A 23,284-nucleotide genomic window follows, 5' to 3' on the forward strand; every position below is an offset into this window, starting at 1 on the left:
AGGATCCACGCTTCCTTTTTGACAATGTGGCTGCTGTGATTCATTGTTCCAGGATTCACAACATGGCCACTGACATGAAGACGCTGCTGTTGTCTATTGGGAAGATTAGCTCAGATTATTGGGTAGATTGATTTAGATTATTGGGTACATTGATTTAGATTATTGGGTAGATTTAAAGTATATATTTTTTTGAATGACAAATACTAAGTTGTGATGTGTCTTCAAATGTAGAAGAGTTAACATTCTGCATTGGTTTTATATTTTATATTTTCTATATTTAACTACAGCAGCAACTGAACTATTGCTCCATCCAGAACTATGACATCATTATTTCTACATTTAATTTAGTTAAGAACTTGCTAGTTTTTTTGACACATGGTTCTAATGAAAGGGAATTAAACGAGCAGAGGACGGACAAAGCCACTCAAAACACACACACACACACACACACACACACACACACACACACACACACACACACGCAGAGTGATGTCAGCACATGCAAGCGTTTGGCTCAGTTGGTTAATATCATAAGTTTCCAGCAATAAAAACCGTAAACCTCTGAACGCTAAACTGCTGAGCAAACTTAAAAACATTTTTTTTTGCGTTGCTCTCGTATTTAATCCTCTTTAAAGTTGGATGAAATCCATTTATCTGTTCACCGTGCAGCTGATCTGATGCTGCAGCAGAGCAGATGCAGGAAAAGCACATCAGCATCGGGTGGAGGTGGGTGAAGGGGGGAGGGAGGGGGGGGGGCATTATTATGGGAAATGACATCCCCCCCCCCCCCCCCTCATGTCCTGCTGTCATTTACCTTGAGACGCCGCACGACAAGCCCTCACATTATAAAACGCAGAGCACACACTCCCCATCTGTCAGCACGCCGGCCTCCGCTGCCGGAGAACTAGAGTTTGGCCGAAGTCGACTTCGGTCACGTGGCGCTGGACGGGCGTCGGATCAACGCTTCAGGCCGAGCAGCCTCGGCCTCATCCCTTCTGCCGTAAACCGAGAACTCTAAACGTTAACAGTATTAACACCGACACTGACGTCGGGTATGTTTCACCTGATAGAAAATACTTCTCATCAACTTGTATTAAAATACAACAATACACGGCAAATTGAAGTACTCTTCCTTTATTTTACCCCATGAACTTCTTATAAAAAGAGGTATCATGCAGGCACCCTCAGAAAAGGTGAAAAATTAAGGTCAAATATGATTAAAAATATAAATAATGTAGCTATGAACTTTGGTTCTATAAGACACGCCCACCTTCAATAAGACACGCCCACCTTCAATAAGACACGCCCACTTCACATCAGTGAGCAGCATGAAGCTACGCAAGGACACACAACTCAGACAAACACAATGAAAGGCAACACAATGAAAACAACGTAACCACAATCCTTCAGGTGAAAATCACCCGTCGATAGAGTTTTAGGGTTAACCCTTTAAACTCCGTCCCGGCTGGAGGCTGGAATTAAATCCCCAAAACTAACAGCCGAGTATTCATGAGCGGTACAAAGTCCTGCCCCCGAAGCGTTCACTCTTGCAGGAGATTGCGGGACATTAACTGCATGCCAGTTAACTCCTGACACGCTGAGGCTAATGGGGGCGGAGCCTCTGAGTAATGGCTCCGCGCTGTGTGGTGAGACGCTCTCGGGTGAGCGATCGGTTAAGTTGTGGTGTCACTGAATTACTTTTTGCCCTTTTGCGTCAGGTAGAAGGCGATCAGTCAGGAGGAGCGTCGGCCCGGCCTCTTCGGCTCCGTCCGGGACGGATCGTGTTCCTGAACGCCGCCTTCAGTTTTCTTACTCCGTCCCAGCAGACGTCTCGTTTGATTCATATTTCGTCGCCTCTGTTGTTAAACAGGAGCTGCGTCTCTCACCGAAGCGTCGCTTTGACGAGCGGAGGGTCGCTGGTACAGACGTTTGTTTAACTGAGAGAAATCAGAAAGGATTTGTAGATACACAACTGTGATGGTTCCAACACAAACACTCATTAGAAACTCATTAGTATGCAATTCATAAACAGCTATACATGTCTTATTCTTGATAAATAAGCTAATAAAACCACATTAATATGTAAACATCCAGGAATACAATGGGCTTTGAACAATGAGCAACATTTAGGTCTTTACTTTAACTGTTTTTACTCTGAGGAATGTGCATGATAAGCACATTTCTTGGTGTTTTCTTCTCCTTTAGTCGATGTTCTGCGAGCAGGAGCTTCATCTGCTGGGAGCTTGTTGGTCTCCAGCCGTTATTGATTGAAGAGATTGGAGTTCTTTGGTCATATTGTGGCTGAACTGTTTCTCAGGACATTTGTCTCTTTATTGTGTCCGTCAGTGTCCTCCGTGTATTAAAAAGGAAAATGATTTCCTGGAGCGTTCCACGTCCTCTTCTCTTTACGGCGCTCTTACACCGGCTCTGTTCCCCCTCTCAAGTAATTGAGATGAGCCACGCGGGAGAAGAAACGCCACAACTTTCATCTTTTATTCACGAGCCGCTACACAAACGCCATCGCAGACTTCCTTCATCTTCCCCAAAACCCGCTCCCCGCCCACCGCCCCGGAGATTCTCCTGTTTTTCCCCACATATGGACCTGGCATTATACTCTGATAGTCCTATTAATAACAATTCCACTAAGATATAACAGCGGCGAGTCTCTCAGACATGGGTTTTATTATGAGCAATGGGGGCAATTTGGCATGGGAGCATGTGGGTGTTCAAAGAAGGCCCATCACTTATCTAAATAGCACAGAGTTGTGCGCTGAATGTCAAGTTATTAACTGTGGCTGTAATACAAATTCAATTCAGAGGCCAGATTTAAATGAGCGAAAAGCTGAACTGCTTGCTAATTGTAAAAATGGACAGCTCTTCTGAAATGGATTTGTTCGACATCGCGGTCGTTTTTCACCGGGACGACTTACGGAGAATGTGTTTCGCTTCCTGTTTCCCAATAAATGGCGCTGGGGTTGAATTGGCCGGTTGGACATGCTGAAGGCATTCCTTCACTCGGTTTCTTCTCGCTTCGATATCCACCGTTGTTTCATCGTTGGAGTTTTCTTCCCTCGAGCGCAGCAGTCGTACCCGGCTCCGGCTTCATCTTTGGAGACAATATGTTGGAATTGCCTCCAGTGCTTCTTCAACACCTTCGGGGATTTTTCATTTTGTCTCTCTCGCCTTTTTCTCATGATCTGGGGGAATTGAAAAGTCGCGTGTTCAATAATGGAATAAATGGGTTTAAAAGGAGTTGAGGTGGAGAAGAACCCCGGTCTTCCTCCAGACATTAGTTACCAGCACAGACACAACATGAGACTTGTGTTTGATACGCTGTCATCATCTGCATATTGTGTCACGCCACTGCAACTCTATTAATGCAGAACAACTGATTTTCTGGACTTTACCCTAATTAAGTAAACTTTCCCTTTACACAAAGCTCAGTTAAGGAGTCGAGTGATCTGCTTTATCTGACTGAAGACAATGCACATCATTGTTGTTCTTATGGCTGAAAACATGGAGACGGGAGGAAAGTTTACAACAAGACGTCATGAAAGCTTCTGTGACTGTATTTGTTTTAAGGGAGACGATGGATCCAGGCTTGGATCAATGATTTCACAACAATCTTTATTGTCTACGTTCGGCTAAGATTTGTCCAGTAAAACTGAGCAAATCAATCCAAATGACGACTAATCATGATGAAAAATGCAAACGTGTTTAGCTTATATTAATCTCTAACACAAACACAGAAAAGGATTGAGTTTAAACTCAGTTGACACATTTCATTCCGTGCTTCGCTTGTTTGTCGTCTGGCGAGCTAATTTAGATGCTTTAGTTTTCACGAAGGAAACTAATGCAACTAATAACAAGGTCTGTTGAATCTACAAACCATAAAAATACAAGCTATTTAAACCCTAAAGGTCTCACGTCAGGGTGAGAGCTGCTCCACCTCCGCCGGGTCTCTAGATGGACCACATGGGCCTGCTGGCTTTCCTCAAGTGTCTCTCGGATATCAGCAACATCTGACAGTACGTTTTTGTACCCGGCTCATGTCATCGTTAAATAGAAAACCTGACTTCCATTCTATTCAAATTCCTCTCTTTTATGTCACCTGGGTCGTGTTTGCTTTCCGCTCCGCCGCTGGCTCGCGGTTACTCTTCCTGCTGCTGCGTTTGATGCCTCTGCAAACTGAACACCAACAGTTCCTTAATTAGTTTCACATCAAACGCCCCGCGGCAATTTGGGTCGCATCGTTTTTCCTTCCGTTACCTGTTTCATCCACAGACTTTTATTTGTGAAAACATCTGTTTAAAGGGTCGAGGGTCATTCACAGGAACTCTGGCTGCTCGATGTCGGGGGTTTGACACCGCACCCTGAAGGTTTATCTTTATAATCTTTATTTGATAAGGACATCACATAGAATTATAGCATACATCTACACACACAAAAACAGACACACTGTGTTGAGAGTTTCTAGCGACACGCTAATTTACAAAACCTGTCCACGGGAGGCTTTTAAAAATAAAAACAGGATAATACATGCAGAAATGCATACATGGATCCATACACAAAGTAAAAGTGTGTGTTAGAAGGGTGTTGCGTCTCTTTTTGCCATGATTTAAGACCTTAATTAAAAATAAAATTGAGGTTTCTACTTTGGTTCCAGTTGGGGGCGGATCATAGTTTTGCATTGAAGCACATTGCTGATGCTGTTCTGTGTTGAACCGAGACCCTGAGATAACCTTAATCAAGTGTTTGAATATACCAACACACATGCTGCGGCTGCACTAAGCGGATATTGCATTGCAAAGATTGGATATTTTACAATTTCCAATATTCTTTTATATTAACACAAATGACCTACCCTCACTTACCGGACCCTTTTATTAAGATTTTCTCATTATGTTACAAAAAGACATAACCCAGCCAGCATTTCTGCTCCTTCCAACAGTATTTGCTGTCGCAAATGAGTTGTATATGTATATGTTCCTTCATTTAAAATAACTAAATCGTATAAAATGAAGCAGCAGGACTATTCCAGCTAACGTATGAATGAAGCAGAACTATTGTAGTTAATGTATGAAATGACGCAGAACTATTCTAGCTAACGTATGAAATGACGCAGAACTATTCTAGCTAACGTATGAAATGACGCAGAACTATTCTAGCTAACGTATGAAATGACGCAGAACTATTCTAGCTAACGTATGAGTGAAGCTGAACTATTCTAGCTAACGTATGAAATGACGCAGAACCATTCTAGCTAACGTATGAGATGACGCAAAACTATTCTAGCTAACGTATGAATGAAGCAGAACTATTCTAGCTAACGTATGAATGAAGCAGAACTATTCTAGCTAACGTATGTTATGACGCAGGACTATTCTAGCTAACGTATTCATGTTTATACCTGTAGATTCTCTATTGGACATCCTGTGACATAGCTTGCATTTCTGTCGACCTCTGCAAGGCGTTCACAGCTTTGTCGTTTCTGCGCCTTTTCTCGACTAACTAAAGCCCCCTCAAAAAGTTTGCAGAGGTGGACCAATCGAAAGGTCGAAACCTCCAGAACTTTCCAATCAGGAAAAGGTTGGTGCCGCCGTGAGTGGAATCGCTCCATCTTTCTTGGCTCCTTCGGTCTTTTCCAGCTGCCGGCCCGGCCAGCGTGCAACCTGGTCGTTACGTTTTTGAACACTTTGGCTCCTCGCGCCGTCCCTATAAACGCGACATAAATCCAGATCGGTCTCGCGCCCTGACTCCCGGACCTATCTTCCAGAGAGCCGGACGTTTTTTCCTTTTTACGAGGTGCGATTCGTGGCATGAATACATCACCGGCGCTTTATTACAGCCAACCGCGTGGGCTGATTAAATCGTTCTGCAGCCTGCAGACCTGCAAACACACTCAGTGTACTGTCCACTGTCCACATGATCAATATCCACTAGCTTGAGTCATGCAAACGTCACATAACAACTCCTATTAGTTGCTTCTGGTCCATTCATTCTGCTACACTTCAGCTATTTTATCAACACAGACCTTCAATTTCCCTCTCTCTCCATCTCTCTGTCTTTCTGTCTCTTTGCACACCTGCCAACCGAAAGTACACAAACACACAAACACACACACACACACACGCTTTCGCCTCACTAAAGCCGAGATTGAGATGTAAAGAACGCTGTTCGGCTGGGTTTGCTGGCAGATGCCTCTCCCACGGCCCGACAGATTACGTTCATACGTCCAATTTAGTTCAGCTGCCGAAAAACAAAAACACTACACAGTCTCTAGTGGAGGCGAGGGGGGGAGAGAGAGAGAGAGGGAGAGAGAGAGAGAATCACACAGACTGAGTCTGCAGAGAAGTGGGGGAGACGACTTGTCTCGGAGAAGCCAAAGACGGATAAACCCTCTCGGGGAGCGGAGTCGAAAGATTGGGAGGCTGCGAAAAAAGTCAAAGAGGGATCGGCAGAGAGAAAGCGCTGTGGAGGAGCGAGGGCGAGCGAGCAGCCGGAGAGCACATTTCCCCACCAAAAAAAAAAAAAGCATCCCTGGCGCATCGAACCGAGTCCCTGTCGCTCTGTGATTGATTGGCTAACGTGGAAGTGTGCTCCGAGGGTGCTAGACAGCTGACAGAGGGGTCGGCGTGAGGGGGGATCTTGAGGAAGAGGGCTCCACTAATCCTTCCTCTTCAAGGGGGGAAGCTCCCACTCATCCAGCACTTGTCCAGAGGACTCCTCTGTACTGGGGGGAAAGAGAGCAGAGTGTCTGGAAGAGCTTTTTGTTGGCACTTCAGCTATGGCGATGATAATCGCCACCCAGCAGATCGATACCGCCGCCTCCAAAATGGTAAGCTGACATCGTACCGTATGTAGTGTGCACAGCGTTGAGCCGGCTCTTTGGCATGCAGCTCATTCACCCTGAACCGGCTCCTTATCCTGCTGTTTCGTAAGATAAAGCCTCTCAGCGTACGTCCATCTTGGCCGGGGTCATCTCGGTCCAGTGACAGGCGGGTTGTTTCTTGTCCTTCTGGAGCTCCAAGCCGACTTGGCCCGAGGTAGACGTTCAATCAGCCTCCTCCACCTGCCTCGTTGAGTCGGCCTCCCCTCCGCCCATCTTTCTATCTTCTCTTCCCCTCCTTCGATCGGACCCTCGCCGGCCCGGCAGCGCCGGCTCACATCGGACGGGTGAAGCGGCTCGGCGGCCAGAAAGAGACTCTGTCAGCGCTCGTCTGTGCTCGTTCGGGGACGACCAGCCAAATGGCGTATGAAGTATGAATAACACATTTGAGTCCGCGATAACAATGCCGTTCTCGCTCGTTGCTCGTTTGAAGCCGGGCGGCGGCACTTACTGAAATGCAGAAGCAAGTACGCATGAATGCGCATCGCTCAAAGCAAGTGACGCCGTGTGAAAAGAGACGAGACGTTCCAACCAGGAGATCCGTGTTCGTGCCCCAAAGCGCCGTTGAGTTATTTTGACGTCACGGTTCTGAAGTTTGTGGCGAGTCCTCATATCTTTTACTTATTTTAAGCCCCTGGTGTTTTTTCCTAAATCCTAACTAAGTGGTTTCCCGACGTTAAAGGACGAAACAATCACGACACAAGGAGTGTCCTGGAAATGTCATTTTTATTTACACGCCTTCCCATGAGACGCCCGTCAGGTTGCTGGCGGCATCCAGGAGGATGAATGTGGAGTTTAGGAGCAAAACGCTGAAGTTTCAAGGTTGCGAGGCGGTTAAATAGACTGTGAATGCAACAATTTAAACCCTGTAACAACAACCAGTTGCCCGCTGGCGCTGTGGATCAGCATGTGACTCAGTGCAGTGATGGATGTAAAGTGTTCAAAATTAAAGCGAAGAAGCCTAATTTTCTTCAAAGGGCGGCTTCATTGGCGTCAGTGTTGCCGACTGGCAACTTTGTTGCTAGATTTTGCAACTTTGTGAGCTTGTGCTGCTTTCTACTCTCACTGGAAAAGAGTTTGCGACACTGGGCGGATGATTTTACTCTGATTTTTAATCTGAAATGACAGGTTTCCATGGTTGAACGTTAGATGATCAGCACGTTTGAAATGGATTATTAATGTGAGAAACTTGATGGATTGTATTTGCATTTCTGAAAATGTTGGCCGTTGATGGATTATTCGGTTTTAATGTCTTCAATCTGTGTTAAATATCCATCATGGTAACTGTGAAATAAGACAACCCAGTCAGTTTGGTCAAAAAGTTAAGGTTTTTGTGTAAAAAGTTAAGGTTTTTGTGTAAAAAGTTAAGGTTTTTGTGTAAAAAGTTAAGGTTTTTGTGTAAAAAGTTAAGGTTTTTGGGTAAAAAGTTAAGATTTTTGTTCAAAAAGTTAAGGTTTTTGTTGCAAAAGTCACGTTTTTGTTCAAAAGGTCTCGTGTTTGTAACATGAGAGCTTGTCGACATGTTCTACAGGAACCCAGAGTCGGCGTGTGCAGCTGAACAGGAGCTCCATGCGCCTCCTTTCTCCTTCAGAGGACAACGATCATGAGTGGGCTCTTTGCCAAAGAGCAGGTGTACGTCTCTCCGCTCCACTTTGTCCCATTACTGCTAATATAATAATAATATAATATAATATGAGATAGCAGCGTGTACAGTTTAGCCAAAGGGCAGCGCATTATCTTCCAGGTGAAGAAGATCACAGTGAAAATCAGCTGAGCTGCTGCTTTTATTCTGCTTTTTTCTTTCCTCCCGTTTTTAATTCTGACACCGAATTTTATTTCATCCTTTGCCTTCAAGCTTCTCGCTGCTTCATATCTTGACGGGCCTCTCTCTCTCTCTCTCTCTCTCTCTCTCTCTCTCTCTCTCTCTCTCTCTCTCTCTCTCTCTCTCTCTCTCTCTCTCTCTGAACCCTCCGGTCTCAGTGTTTCATCATGTCGTCAGCAGCGATGCTCGGGGTCCGGCCCCTTCGGTCCCGAGGCCCTTTGATACTCGCACAACGGACGATTCTCATTCCTCTGATTTAACACAAAGCCCCCCCCCCCTCTCTTCCTCCTCTCCCTCCTCTTCCTCCTCCTTCCCCTCGTACCTCCCCAGGCAGAAGACACACATCACTACTCAATGCTGGGACGTCTCATTTACCGGCTAATGTGGCTAATTCCAATCCCTGCGTTACATTAAAAGGGTTCCAGCTCATGAACCTTCATCCTGGATGGAAGTTCTTGTCTTTAAACACTCGAGGTGCTTCACGTGAGGCAGGAAGGACTTTTAATGGCTTTTCCATACGCACGTCGTTGGCGACTTCCATTAGTTTACCTTTCAAAGTCCTCTCGCGGCGCGGTGACGTATTGTTTGTGCCGTGTGGCAGATCAGTTCTGTAGGAAAAAAAGGGATTTATTACATTAAAAAAAGGTCGAGATTTCGTATTGATTCTTTCTGGGATGACAGATGATTGACTGCAGCGCGGCCGCGGCGTGAAGAAGTGATTTTCTATGCGCACGTTTGTCTCCTCTGTGGCATTTAAGTCCTACGTCTCGTCAAATAAATCGATAATTACTTTAAATTCACAGTTTTCTCATTTTTTTCTCTCTCCTGCATTCATGCAACATTTTCTCTTCTGGAGCCAGAAGAACAAAAAGCTGCCGAGAGGAGAAACGACTGAAGGAGAATAAACGTATAGATTTAGCTCCTCGTGCTAATTGAAGTCCCGGCTAACGCGTCCTGCTCGAGTCACGTGACTGAAAACTAATTATAAAGACGTCAGGTTGTTGTAGTGTGTGTGTGTGTGTGTGTGTGTGTGTGTGCGTGTGTGTGTGTTTATGTGCATGTGTATGTGTGTGCGTTTGGATTTGTGTGTGTGTGTGTGCATGTTTGTGTGTGTGTCTGTGTGTGTATGTTTATATGTGCCTGTGTGTGTGTGTGTGTGTGTGTGTGTGTGTGTGTGTGTCTTTGCATGTGTTTGTGTGTATGTGTGTGCGTTTGCATTCGTGTGTGTGTGTGTGTGTGTGTGTACTGTGCATGTGGCGAGTCATCCAGGTGAAGCACATTTATGTCAACTTTCCATCCTTCCTCCTCCTCTTCTTCCTCCTCCTCCTCCTCTGCATTTCATTTTATCTGGTCCATCTCCGTCTCCTTATCTCCTCGTCTCCTTATCTCCTCGTCTCCTTATCTCCTTGTCTCCTTATCTCCTTGTCTCGTCGCCTCCACTCGCCTCAAAACTGCAGAATGAGCGAAAAACACCATTTGTCATGAAACCTCTTCCCTCCTTCCTCCTCTTCTTGTCGTTTAAAAAATGTTTGTTTTCCCGGAGCCGGTGCAGGCGTCCGTAAAATAAATAAACAAATAAATAAATAAAATAACAGGTAAACTCGTGGCAGGTGGGCGGGTCCACGGCGGCGAGTGACAGCAGCCATTAATTTGGCCGTTTAATTTTAAATCCAACGGCGTCGAGCTCCAGCTCCTCCAATCTCCCGCCTGTCAGTCAAAACAAGCCTCTAGACACACACACACACACACACACACACACACACACACACACGGCCCTGAGGACTTTCACCCGCCGTGCGACGATGTGAGGGCGGTGTGCAAAGAAACGACTGCCGCTGCAAATTGTGTTCTCTCGTCGTAAAGCAGGAACCCAACAGAGCCGAGCATTCTGGGTAATGGCCAGATTGATCCTCCCTCCTCAGGGTGGAGGGTTTATGATCGTGTTCTCAGAGAGAACCGGACCGCGACGGAGGAATGTGACACCGCGGAGAAATATATGATCCCTCGCTTCTTCTTCTCTTTTCTTTTCTTCTTCTCTCTCACCTTTTGCTCCCATCACACTTCTTCTTCTTCTTCTTCTTCTTCTTCTTCTTCTTCTTCTCTTCTCTTTTCTTCTTCTCTTTTCTTTTCTTCTTCTCTTTTCTTTTCCTCTTCTCTCACACCTTTTGCTCCCATCACACTTCTTCTTCTTCTTCTTCTTCTTCCTCTTCTTCTGTTAAAGCACATGAGCGTGTGATGCTGCGTTCCTCCACCAGGTGGCAGCCTCTGCTCACATGAACCAGCAGCTCTCTGAGTGTTTGACTTATTGTTGTTGTTTTCTCTGTTTATCTGTGTGGAAGTGGAGAAAAATACAAAACAACTTCCTGTCACCGACCTCCAGGAAGCAAACAGCTTCATTAGAGTCGTCACATGACGATCACATGACGCTTAGTCTTCTTCTTCTTCTTCTTCTTCTTCTTCTTCTTCTTAATCTCATCACGGTGTCTGGAGGATTAAATTGCATTAGACTGTGAGCTGGATGTAATGTGCAGAAACACATGGCAGCCTCTTCCTCTTCCTCTTCCTCTTCTTTCCTCTCTCTCCTGGTGAAACCTTTCTTGGTAAAATGTGTTCAGCAGAAGCTTTGGCGGCGTTGGAGTCGAGCGCTATCTTAGCAGCCGAACAGATGAACCTGAGCAGGTGTGAGGTTCTCCAGGCGTTCAGCATGTTTATGAAAGAACTTGAGCGTACTTAAACGTTAATGCTAATAAATCCATAATATAGTGAAATAAAACTACATTTTATAGGTAAAGCTAGACATTGCAACCTGACACAATGTGGAACATCCTTCTAAAGGATGTCAGATTTATTCATCTTCTTATTTCCCAGTTGATGCCCCATTAAAACCATCAACATGCGTCATGCCTGTCCCGTCCTTCTCCCGCCACGTGGGGGCGCTCTTGTTCTCCTCAACACATCTGTCGACCTGAATGCAGCCGCTGCTGCTGCTGCTCGCAAACACACACAACTCCTCGAGACACTCGAGCTGCTCTCCATCTGCAAAGTCACGATAAGTTTCCTCTGATCTGCTCATCTGTCGCGTCGCGTCGCGTCGCGTCGCGTCGCAGCATCTCTGCAGCTTCTCACCGCAGAGACACGGAGACGTGTTGTCCAGCGCTCACTTTCTGAGACAGAAAGGGGAGTCGGGATCTCGCCGAGGCTTCACCTCACTCCGTCTCCACGGGTCCGGATGCTGGGAGCTGTATCCGGTCTCCTCCAGCAGCTTTTTAGTTGTGAAAGTGTCGCTGCAGCGCCGGAGAAACCCGACCAGTGGACCTGAGAGGAACCCGGAACAGCTGGAGTCTTTGTTCCTGGTCTGAAGCGCATCCCGTCCTCATTCACCTCCAACTTGGACTTTTATTGATTGAGAACACTTCTTTGTGTGCGCGTGACGTGACAAACAGTCGACATGGCGTCACTCTATCAGAGATTAACCGGCCGGATCAACACAAACGAATCCTTCCCCAACCCCCCGGAGGCGAGCCGTCTCCTCGGGCAGGGAGGTGTGGAGGCGGAGAGCCAGCGAGCCCGGCTCCAGCCCCGCGAGCCCCGCGAGGACGAGGACGTAAGAACCCCGTGACCGCCGCCGCGCGCCTCTGTTTGTCTTTAACGAGCTCATGAAAGTGAAGCAGCCACATCGCTTCTTATGACCCGGTTCCGCTGCTCAGGACAAGTCTACCTCTTCTTCTTCTTCTTCTTCTTCTTCTTCTTCTTCTTCTTCTTCTTCTTCTTCTTCTTCTTCTTCTTCTTCTTCTTCTTCTCCTTTAAAGCAAACTTGGCAAACTTGTGCGTCATCGCGCATCAATGGCTCTGCTTGTCTGTCAGTGAGGTGACGCGTCTCGGCTCATCACGTCACTTTGAGACGTTGACGTGCGCGCGTCCCGACGCGAGTCTCACTTGAAATGAGTGACAATCACGTTTGAAATCATATAAATCAAACATTGCCTGCATGATCCTGCCTCTTTCTTTTGTTTTAGTTTCTCCAAATCTGTTCACTGCCAGCTGTTCAGGACTGAGGGATGTTTGTGGAAGGATGCTCACGCGATCCAGCGAGGTCACCTTGGTGTTTTAATCCGGGTTTAGCCGCCAGAGAAGCGGCGGCTTGAGGCCCAAACGCTGCCAAAGTAACCCGAGTCCATGGAGCCGGGCGGCGCTGTCCGCGGTGCTGAAACAGTAACTCAGCTCTTACTGTGTGTGTGTGTGTGGGGGGGGGGGGGGGGGCTGCTTTTTTACTGCTGTGTTTTTACTCCAGAATGATAAACCTGTCTGTTCGTGTGAGCCCACATTGACCTTTACGGGTTCCTCGCCATCGTTATTGTGTCATTTAGCTGCCCGAAGTCACACGGTTCTGTCTGCAAAGACTGAGCTTCACATCCAAGATGGCAACAAGTGCGAGAGAGAAAGTGGATCCGGTGTATTTTACATCGGTGGAGGATGGAGGCCACTGTTCCTCTGCTGTCTGTCCGAGCTGCATGTTGTGTCTGCTGTCATTTCTGTTTGCAACATGTAGTCGAAACAGTTTGGTGTGCCACAAGGAGCCTCACTGGGGACTGTGTTGTTGTGATGCTGTTTTGTGTCCAGAGGGTTCGTTTCGGGGGGAAACACCTGCAGAGCGACGCCGATGAGATCAGGAAGTCCTTGCTGGTGTTCAGGCTGCTGTTTGCAATGTTCAGAGAGGGAAAGCACGCGGCGCCGGGTCAAAAGTGCAGCGTTTCACGCCTGCTGTCTGCAGACATTCATAAACAGAGATCTGCATTGTTTCAGAGGGAAAAGAAACTGAGTTTCTAAACGACAAATTGAGTCTCTGGACGTTTCGCTCCAACGTGAGCCGTCATAAAGAGTTGAGCAAACACACATGGAGCTGCTTCACGAGGCAGCGTGAGAACCACTCACACGGTTTTCACGGCTTCCTGCAGAGTGACAAGTGGCCTCATGTTGTCATCCTGCAACGTAACTTTTACTTACAACAACAACAACTCATGAACGCATGAAGGTCAGAATGAAGGCGCGAAACAAACTTTAATAACCGGGATGTCGACAGCTGCGTGAATAACTCTCATGCATCTTTCATAGCGCATGTGTCATCTTTGGTTATCTCCGCCTGCGAGCGTTATGTTTCCGTGTGTGTGTGTTTCCGTGTGTGTGTGTTTTCCTGTTCCACGTCCTGCGTGTGTGTGTGTCCTGTGTGTGTCACAGGGATAAAACTCTGGTTGAGCAGCGCGTGAATAAAACATGAGGTTGATTTATTGACCCCGCGGTCCCGTCGCTGTGTTTGTCGGCTCAGCAGCGAACTCCCAAATCAATACCAGCCGTGATGTACAGTCTCCTCTTCATCAAGCGCAGAGGAGAGGAGACAAGGAAGGAGGGGACGAGGGTCGTGGTGATCGCTCGTGAGCTCCGTTCTCTTCTTCATGTGGTCTCATTGTTTGTATCACACACACACACACACACACACACACACACACACACACACACACTAGTGTAATCTCTGACCCCGCCTTCTCTTCTCTTCTTGATGTCGATCCCATCTTTTGGCATCGAGCCAGCTGTGAGGACTTAATGAGCGTCTGGTAGAGGATGAAGAGCTCCTGCTCCTCTTCCTCTTCTCATTCGGCCTCACAGCCTCGCGCCGCCACTTGAAAAGTGTGTCGTCCTTTTCCTCCTCCGTCTCTTAATTACATTAATTTATTAATTAAATTAAGAATATCTCGTTTTGCAACGAAAGCCTTCATTTACTGTCGAATTATGAGATAGAAAGTTATTATTATGAGGAAAAAAGTCAAAATTATGACATAAAAAGTCCTTATTATTACTGATTTTTATTATTATTTTTAATCTGTGCTCTCAGCCGAGGAATTATTGTCCATAAACCAACAATCGTCTCATCAGAGCTTTTGTTCAGCAGTGTGACTTCTTCTTCTTCTTCTTCTTTTTCTTCTTCTTCTTCTTCTTCTTTTTCTTCTTCTTCTTCTTCTTCTTCTTCTTCTTCTTCTTCGTCTCAGATCTCAGTCTGATGGCAGAACATCTCATTACAAATGTAATCAGCCTCTTCCAGTCTGCGGGGCCATGCTACATGCTACGTGCTAGCTGCTAGCTTTCATGATCACACGACTGATGATGTCATCGCTGACGCTCGATGTGAGTCGTTTCTCCCTCAACTGGACATTTCTGGACTTCCTCTATCCGGCAGCATTTAAACCAGCTGAAGAGATGTGAACCCCTTAAAACAGGAATCTTCACTTTGCAACATGAAGGTCGCGTCCCGGCGGTTTGATTCCTGCGTTTCCTCCACAGACTCATCACACGCGTAAACGTCTCCGTCTGCAGGGTCAGCGCGGCGGTAACGAGTCTCACGAGAGCGACGCCGCGACCCAGACCTCTTAGAGGGGTGTGTGTGTGTGTGTGTGTGTGTGTGTGTGTGTGTGTGTGTGTCTGTGTGTGTGCGCTTGACTCACATATTTACACATTTCAACTCGTTTTCTTTACGCTCGCCCAACTTGTATCTCACTTATTCTGCCGTCGAGAGGCTTCCACTGCGCTTTGCATTAAGAAGTGTGTGTGTGTGTGTGTGTGTGTGTGTGTGTGTGTGTGTGTGTGTGTGTGTGTGTGTGTGTCGGGGGTGGGCTCAAATAAATCCACCGCTGCACGTTAAGACACACACACCCCTTCTCTTTTGTTTTATCCATCAGCCAAACACACACACACACACACACACACACACACACACACACACACACACACACACACACACACACAGAAAAGAGCATACCTTTCTTTGTGTGTGTTGAGTCCTGAAATCCTCTTCAGATAATAAACTGAATCAAAATCAGATTGTTATTTTATGATCATAGAAACATAATATAATATACAATATAATATATAATATAATATATAATATATTATATAATATAATATACAATATAATATATAATATAATATACAATATAATATATAATATAATATACAATATAATATATACTATGATACTCGTGAAGACCAGAGCAGGAGCTGCAGCATAAATAAACTCCATAAAGTGTTTATGAGGTCGGCGTCAGCAGACGGAGATTTTCTTCAGAACGTAATAAACTTTTAAATAAGTCATGAGGATGCAGAAAACACGCTTAATGTTTCTATGTTTCTATTATTGTACGACTCTACTTTAATGTTTCTATTATTACACGACTCTATTTGAATATTTCTATTATTATAGGACTCTACTTTAATGTTTCCATGTTTCCCTCAGAAGCGATGGCTCTGTTCTCCGTAGATGTTTTATCTAAAATGACATCACCGATAATTATCTTAATAATATACATTTGTATCGTTAGCAAAACTTTCTTTCACTCATGTCTATAAAGCATTATGATATTACTAAAATATTATTATAATAATACTATAATATTATATATAATATGATGTATAATGCTTTATCAGGTTATATTACTGTACAATTATATTTATAAGCACTATTAATATTAATGTGTGTGTGTGTGTGTGTGTGTGTGTGTGTGTGTGTGTGTGTGTGTGTGTGTGTGTGTGTGTGCGGTACATCAGGTACACGCTGAGGGCGGGAGGAGTGGGCGGGGTCACGTGATTCCGGACAGGAAGCGAGACTTCAATGTGTTTTGTCAACGTGGTTATAATATCTAATATATGAAGCTGTGTTTTTATCTATAATGTATATCAATGTGTTTCATGTAAATATGGCAGAAATGTTCCCTCTGCTGGTGCTTTACATCTCCGGTTAGAGATGATAAATACGCACAGAGGGAAGCGACATGAGACGCCCCGGACCGCTCGCTGGAGGGATTTGCTAAATAATAAACAATAATAAGAACAAAAATAACAACATTCTGCACTCGTCCAATAAAGTTATTAAACCTGAAGCAACGAGCTCATAAACAGAGGAAAAAGATTTCAAAAACTGGGAAATACATAAACTTCATATGTTAGCGTCGTGTTAGCTTTCTGTTAGCGTCTCTTGTGTTAGCTTTCTGTAGCGTCTCTTGTGTTAGCTTTCTGTTAGCGTCTCCTGTGTTAGCTTTCTGTTAGCGTCTCCTGTGTTAGCTTTCTGTAGCGTCTCTTGGGGTGGGAGAGAGATAAAGAGAGAGAGAGAGGGAGAAAGGGAGAGAGAGATATAAAGTGGCAGAGGGAGAGAGAAAGAGAGAGAGTGAGGTAGAGGTAGAGAGAGGGATGAAGAGAGCTTGTCTTGAAGTGCCGCTCTCCTCCACTAGAGGTTCTCCTCTTCCTGTCGTTTGCTTTCCACGGTGTCGTCTGTGAGGACTGAAGGCCGAGCGAGAGGTTAAAGAGAGAGAGAGGACGAGGGAGGATGGAGGGCGAGTACAGAGACGGAGGGATGGAGGGATGGAGGGACGGAGCGAGATAGAGCCGACGCCTCGGAGGCAAAAAGGTCCAACAGAAAGACTCTTGATCAGAACCAGAAGCGTTCTCCGGTTAGAGACGATTTGAATCGTTGTTTCATGTAATAAAAAGATGATGATGTCTAACACAGAGGTCATGTGACCAGAGGTCACGTGACCAGAGGTCATGTGACCCGACAGACAACCTTCTACTGAAAAAACAAGAATACAACATTTGGTTTTAGACGTTTATTTACGTGTATCGACCTTTTTATTCATATTTTCCACTGCTTTTGTGAAGCTAAGACCAGTTTCCATCATCATTTTTCCGCTTCATGTCCATAAGATCACTTCACACTTCAGCTTCATGACATCGCCGCCTCGTCATCCAGAGAGCTGAGATTGTTCTGCACGTTTTCATGTCACACACGGCCATGTTTCTGATCGGGACGCGCCTTTAAAAGGTGAATTTAAATCCAGTAAATCCAGGAAACGCATGCTAATCTCCCCACTGCGGGCCTAATAGAGGATTACATCAACTTATTTCTTGTATTTTTTAATTTATATATTTTGTTTTCACTAAACAGGCAAAGAACCGTATGTGGTAATTTACTGGATGATCATTTTCTACCAAAAAATATGTATTTTTTTAAATGCCACAACAGTAAAGGAGTATTATTATGTCCTCCAGTAGCGCTCGAGGGTTGACATTTTGAATTTCAATGAGTGACCTTTAAAGGGTTAAATGTCTCTTCCTGAAAGCTCTTTGTAGTTTAACTCGACTGAAGAAATTGTTCTTTCGTGCTTCTTCTTGTTCAATAGTTGAATGCACTTTGGATAAAAGCGTCAGCTGCATGTAATGTAATATTTTGCCTGAGGAGATGCATTATTATATTATAAACATCTCAACTTTCAGCCGTTCTGACATGTCCTCCTCGTGGGGAGGGGAAGCGTCATCATCATCATCATCATCATCATCATCATCATCATCATCACCTCTGCAGGAAGATCACAAGTCTCTAAACTGTTGTTTCCTCGAACTCTCGATTGAACCCAAGTGGTTCTGCGTCGCCGTCAAGACGACCGTCCCAACGCTCTGATTCTGCTCTGAGGAGGGAGGAGGTAGGAGTGAAGAGTAAGGAGGCAGGAGGCAGGAGGTAGGAGTGAAGAGATAGGAGTGAGGAGGTAGGAGTGAAGAGTAAGGAAGGAGGAGGTAGGAGTAAGGAGGGAGGAATAAGGAGTAAGGAGGGAGGAGGTAGGAGTAAGGAAGGAGGAATAAGGAGTAAGGAGGGAGGATGTAGGAGTAAGGAGGTAGGAGTGAGGAGGTAGGAGTAAGGAAGGAGGAGTGAGGAGGTAGGAGTAAGGAGTAAGGAGTGAGGAGGTAGGAGTAAAGAAGGAGGAGGTAGGAGGGAGGAGGTAGGAGTAAGGAGGTAGGAGTGAGGAGTAAGAAGGGAGGAGGTAGGAATAAGGAGGTAGGAGTGAGGAGGGATTAAGACGCAGGGAAAGTGTTGTTATGAGCGCGCGGCCAACACTGCAGCGCTGAGCTTCAGGTCGGTGTCGTGTTACGAAGCCTCCAGACAAGCGGACCACTCATCGGTCTGGACTACTTCCTGGAACGTGATGATGAGGTGGATGTCACCACAGGGGGCCGAGGTCCCCTGCAGGTTGAGCAGCGCTGCTGGCAGACAGAACACAGAACAACCAGAACAAAGCACGAGCGTCGATGTTGTTTACCGCAGAGAAAAAAAACAGAAGAAGAAATAAAAATCACTTCTCTGTCGTCTCCTCCGAACTCTGCCAGGTGTCTCCGGCTGAAGCGCTTCTGAGCGCCACGACGTTAAACTCCGACGTCTCAGAGGCGCCGCGACAGGTTTTGTTGTTGTTGTTGTTTTGATGTTGAAACGCAGAAGGGCTGCAGTTCACCCTGAGCGGCACCGAGGTTAAAAATAGGAACCGTGTCTCTGATTGAGGAACATGGCGGCGCTGTGATGGAGCGCGACGGTGAATTATTAATGAAGACGCATTATTAATGAAGACAACATGTGGAAGTCTACACTGCTGGAAGAGCATGTGAGAGCTTCCTGTTGTGTGTTTCACATCTGTATATATGTGTGTGTGTGTGTACTTGTATCAGTGCATGTGTGTATGTGTGTGTTGTGTGTTCTACATCTACACACGTTGCTCGTGTCTCTTTTCTCGTGTTGTCTTCCTCGTTAGCGATCCTTTAGCTCGTCGTCGTCGTCGCTCCTCTCGTCTCCCCGCGTCACAAACATCTACATGAAACTCCTCTGGTCTGGTGCGCATGAAGCTTTTGAGCAGGAGTTGCTGATTCCTCGTGCATGAGAGTAAAATGATGACACAACAGCCGACGCCCTGCAGGTGAGCGTCCGCCTGAGCTCGCAGGATTAACACAGAATCGATCTGACGCCTCTAGTTGAACTGACACTCGGTGAGCTTCTATTCATCCTTTCATCCTGTAACTCAGCTGTTTCCAGAACTCCTTACAAACTGGAATTGCCTCCCTCCTCCTCCCTCGCCTTCTCATCGCTCACCTTTTTGACCCGGTGTCTCGTCGAATGGCGGCGGCCCGGCGGAGCGTAGCATTGCATCGGCAACGTTGTCTCTCGGCGGCCGGCGTGGACCGAGGTCACCGCTCTTTGTGTCGCGGCTGGAATTAGTTGCATTGAGTCGCAGCCCTGTGCTTAAAAACCTGAACGGGGTGAGGGTTGAATCCAGCAGCCGCCGCCTGGAGGTCTTATTCCACTCACGTTAAAAAATAGTCACACTATCACTGACGTCGGGTGTGTAGAATGTACCTGATAAAACTAAAAACAGGTGAAAAACCCTGAAAAAAAGGCTAAAAATCAGGTGAAAAATTAGGGAATTGTCAATAAAACCTGATTAAAAACATAAATAATGCAGCTCTGAACGTGTTCTTTGGTCCACGTGTTCCTCTTCTCTGACCTTGAGATGTTTCCTTGCATCACCTGTAAGATTTCTCTTCCAACTATTACAGGTAAGAGTTAATTTCCAGTCGGTCATTTTAAGAGGACGCTGCCTAGAAACAGTTAGCTCGGAGGATTAGCTAGGATAGCATGCTAACGCCGCTACGAAAGCCACAAGATTCACAAAATGGTCAAATCAAAAGAATCGATGGTGTTTACTCTCGACAGCCTGATGCACAATGTCCACGAACCAACGTTACACAACAGCTTACACAACATAGCACTTACACAATAGCGACATAGCATGTACACAATAGCGACATAGCATTTACACAATAACCAGGAGAAGCAAAATGAGCTTTTCGTTGTACCGAGTAACACAATACACACACACACACACACATATATATATATATATATATATATATATATATATATATATATATATATATATATATATATATATATATATATATATATATATATATTTATAGACATGGCTTTTACCGAGCGACCTCGGTACCTTTGTGTTTGTTTCCGATCCATACACCATTACAGAGCGAGAAGCAGACTCGGCTCCTCGTGTTCGAGGGTGAAGAATTACTCACCGATACGAAGTGAATGGAGAGAGGGAAAAGAAAAGAAAAGCCCTCCTGTTATTTTCCACCGAGAATATTGCTTTTCTTTTCCTGCGTCTGAGGAGACCAATGTGCTCGTGGCCAGAGAGAAAAAATAACTTTATTTGAACAAAAGAAAGAGAAAATAATTTCATAGAATGAGAGACGGGAGGCGATTTGTGAATGAGTTCATTTTCCATCGATGGACTCCTGGAAAAGACTGTATGTATGTATATATATATATATATATATATATATATATATATATATATATATATATATATATATATATATATATATGCATATATATATATGCATAAGCGTTCGTCACCTTTGATCCGACAGGAAGTGAAGCCCCGGACCAGTTTCTGAGAGCTGCGTTGTCCGTATCCAGGTAGTGTGTGTGCGTCTGTGTGTGTGCGTCTGTGTGTGTGCGTCTGTGTGTGTGTGCATCTGTGTGTGTGTGTGTGTGTGTGTGTGTGTGTCTGATACTGCTGTGTTTGCAGGTTTCTCTTCACGCCAGCGGATATTTTGCTCCCAAGGTGTTCGCTGCCTCTGAGTCTGTCAGAAGTGTCCCTTTCTCAGGGCTCCCTATTCCTTTTCCCTCCTCTCGCTGCTGCACTCTTCTTCCATTCCTGTCCACTTTCCCCTCTCTCTCTCTCTCTCTCTCTCTCTCTCCTGTCAATCGGACAGGTACCGGGCTCGCCCTCCCCAGCGCTCCCCCACCGCCTGCAGTAGTTTGTCTCTCTTTGCTCCATCTGATCCATTAGTAATCCATTTCAGGGCTGTCGGCCGTGCAGCGGCTGCAGAACGCGGCGCCGGCGCTTTTATCCGTCGCTGGTTTGTCGGCCTCGCGCTGACCGGTTAAGGCCTCGGCTGCTCTGCGCTGCCACACCGGCTGAATAATACACGCGACTGATGAATACTGTACCACACGTCAAAAAAATACTTTTTTTTTTTTAGAAATGCAGCAGCCGAGTGCTCAGACCGTCCAGAGGAGAAGTCTCTGCCCCAAAACATTTCTACTGTACACTATTTCATCCTTTGTCAAACACGGCTAATATTACCGTAAAAACGTTGGGGTTATAAGCCGCTACTAGCTTTGGTGGGTGTCCCCTGCTGTAGCAAGCTAGCGCTGCTGTTAGCTCACGGCTAGCTGCTGCTGCTACTTCCCGCATCCCCGCTGCCCGAGCCGGGGCTGGTCCCGCTAGCTTTGGAGGTTGTCGGATTGCTAGCGGGGAACTAGCAGCAGCGCTAGCGGAGAACTAGCAGCGGCGCTAGCTGGCGGTAAATATGAACTGATAGCAAACTTTAGCTTCTGTGTAACTACTGAGTCGCTCTGTTACAAAACATTTGAACACGTCGTCTCTGATTGTGTACAATGAAGGAAGTGTCCTATTATTACTAAAGTTGTGTGTAGCGTTGTTTTAAACTTATCTTAAAGTAGAAAAAAACTGCTTCTCCTAATATTGAAGTTTGAAAAACAACCTTTTTTTTTTTGCTCATATGCGCTAAATACATCTTTTAATAAATCTTTTAAACACGATGTTTTTCACTGCAAAACAACCTCGCCGCGCTCGGATTTAGCAGGAGCGCTAATCCTATAGCTGCAACAGCTGGGTTTGGTAAACAGCGGTGTGTGTGTGTGAAGCTTTAGATTCAGGGTTGTAATCCCGGCTGAGTCAATTTAGCACACAGCTTTTTATGAATTAGACCTACAGGCTGCGCTTCTGAAGTGGGCTGACATTCTGTCACATATTGTCTACTTCACAAAATGAGCGCCGTTAGTCCATAAAGACGGCGTTTTACGCAATGCAATTTGTTTAGTGGCAGAGTTTCAAGGACGTCGTTACGTCTTTGATGCTCTTTGCTTTAAGAGACGCGTGATTGTGCGTTTGCAGTGGTCTTAAAGGCTTTATATTAGTATTGCAAATTGGTTTTTGTGCGTTTTTATTGTCGTCACGACTCGCCTCGGGGCCGGACGTCTCTGAGAGAATATTGCAAATTAAAATCCGCACTGTGTTTACACATCAACAGCTTTCTGTGCATTCATGACATCCAGCAGCTTTAATGATGAGCAATGTTGTTTTAAACGTGTGTGTGTGTGTGTGTTTGCAATCTACAAAGCAGCACAGGGGGACGCAGGTGTGTGTGTCCGTGTGTATGTGTGTGTGTGTGGGCGGCCGATGCAAAGCCCTGCTTTCAGTGAGTTGTGTGGGTTTTTTTGTCATTAGTCACGACAATCAAGTCGTCCCCAAGTGGGGCTTCATGTCAATTGTGCAGACAGACACACATCTGCACACAACCCCTCACTCCACACGGGATATAAATAATTAAATATCTAAATTACCTTCTTAGCTCTTGAAAATGTGAAGTGTCTCATCGCACACACGCGGGCGGCGGCGTCATGATTGCACCGGACATCAAAAGCAGATTTGTCATATTTTATTGGCTCCGCCATCGTGAGAGATCTGATGCCGACGAGGGAGGAAGATTGTTGTCGTGAGGTTATGAGTCATCGCCTCTGCATCTGGATAGAAACGATTGGACTCGTGGTCTAGTTTTGGCGATGATGTATGCGACAGTTTACAGTGAAATCTGTGCAATTTTGC

The 23,284-nt window shown here is 45.6% G+C and overlaps 1 protein-coding gene across 3 annotated transcripts in view; it reads left to right on the forward strand.

Annotated features, from left to right (window-relative positions):
• The window catches only part of LOC137788574 (A-type potassium channel modulatory protein DPP6-like), a 170,496-nt gene that overhangs the window by 40,521 nt on the left and 106,691 nt on the right, over nt 1-23,284 (forward strand). The window contains exon 1 of one of the 3 annotated variants that reach the window (XM_068581437.1): nt 11,708-12,315. The exons of the other annotated variants lie outside the window; for them this stretch is intronic. Within the exon in view, the coding sequence (XP_068437538.1) occupies nt 12,160-12,315 (156 nt within the window). The 5' untranslated portion in view covers nt 11,708-12,159. Of the gene's footprint in view, nt 1-11,707; nt 12,316-23,284 lie in introns of those variants that run through there. 3 annotated transcript variants of the gene reach the window in all.

The sequence above is a fragment of the Clinocottus analis genome, unplaced genomic scaffold, assembly GCF_023055335.1.
Source record: "Clinocottus analis isolate CAN_PGR_092001 unplaced genomic scaffold, fCliAna1.0.p SCAF_18, whole genome shotgun sequence".
Lineage (NCBI taxonomy): Eukaryota > Metazoa > Chordata > Actinopteri > Perciformes > Cottidae > Clinocottus > Clinocottus analis.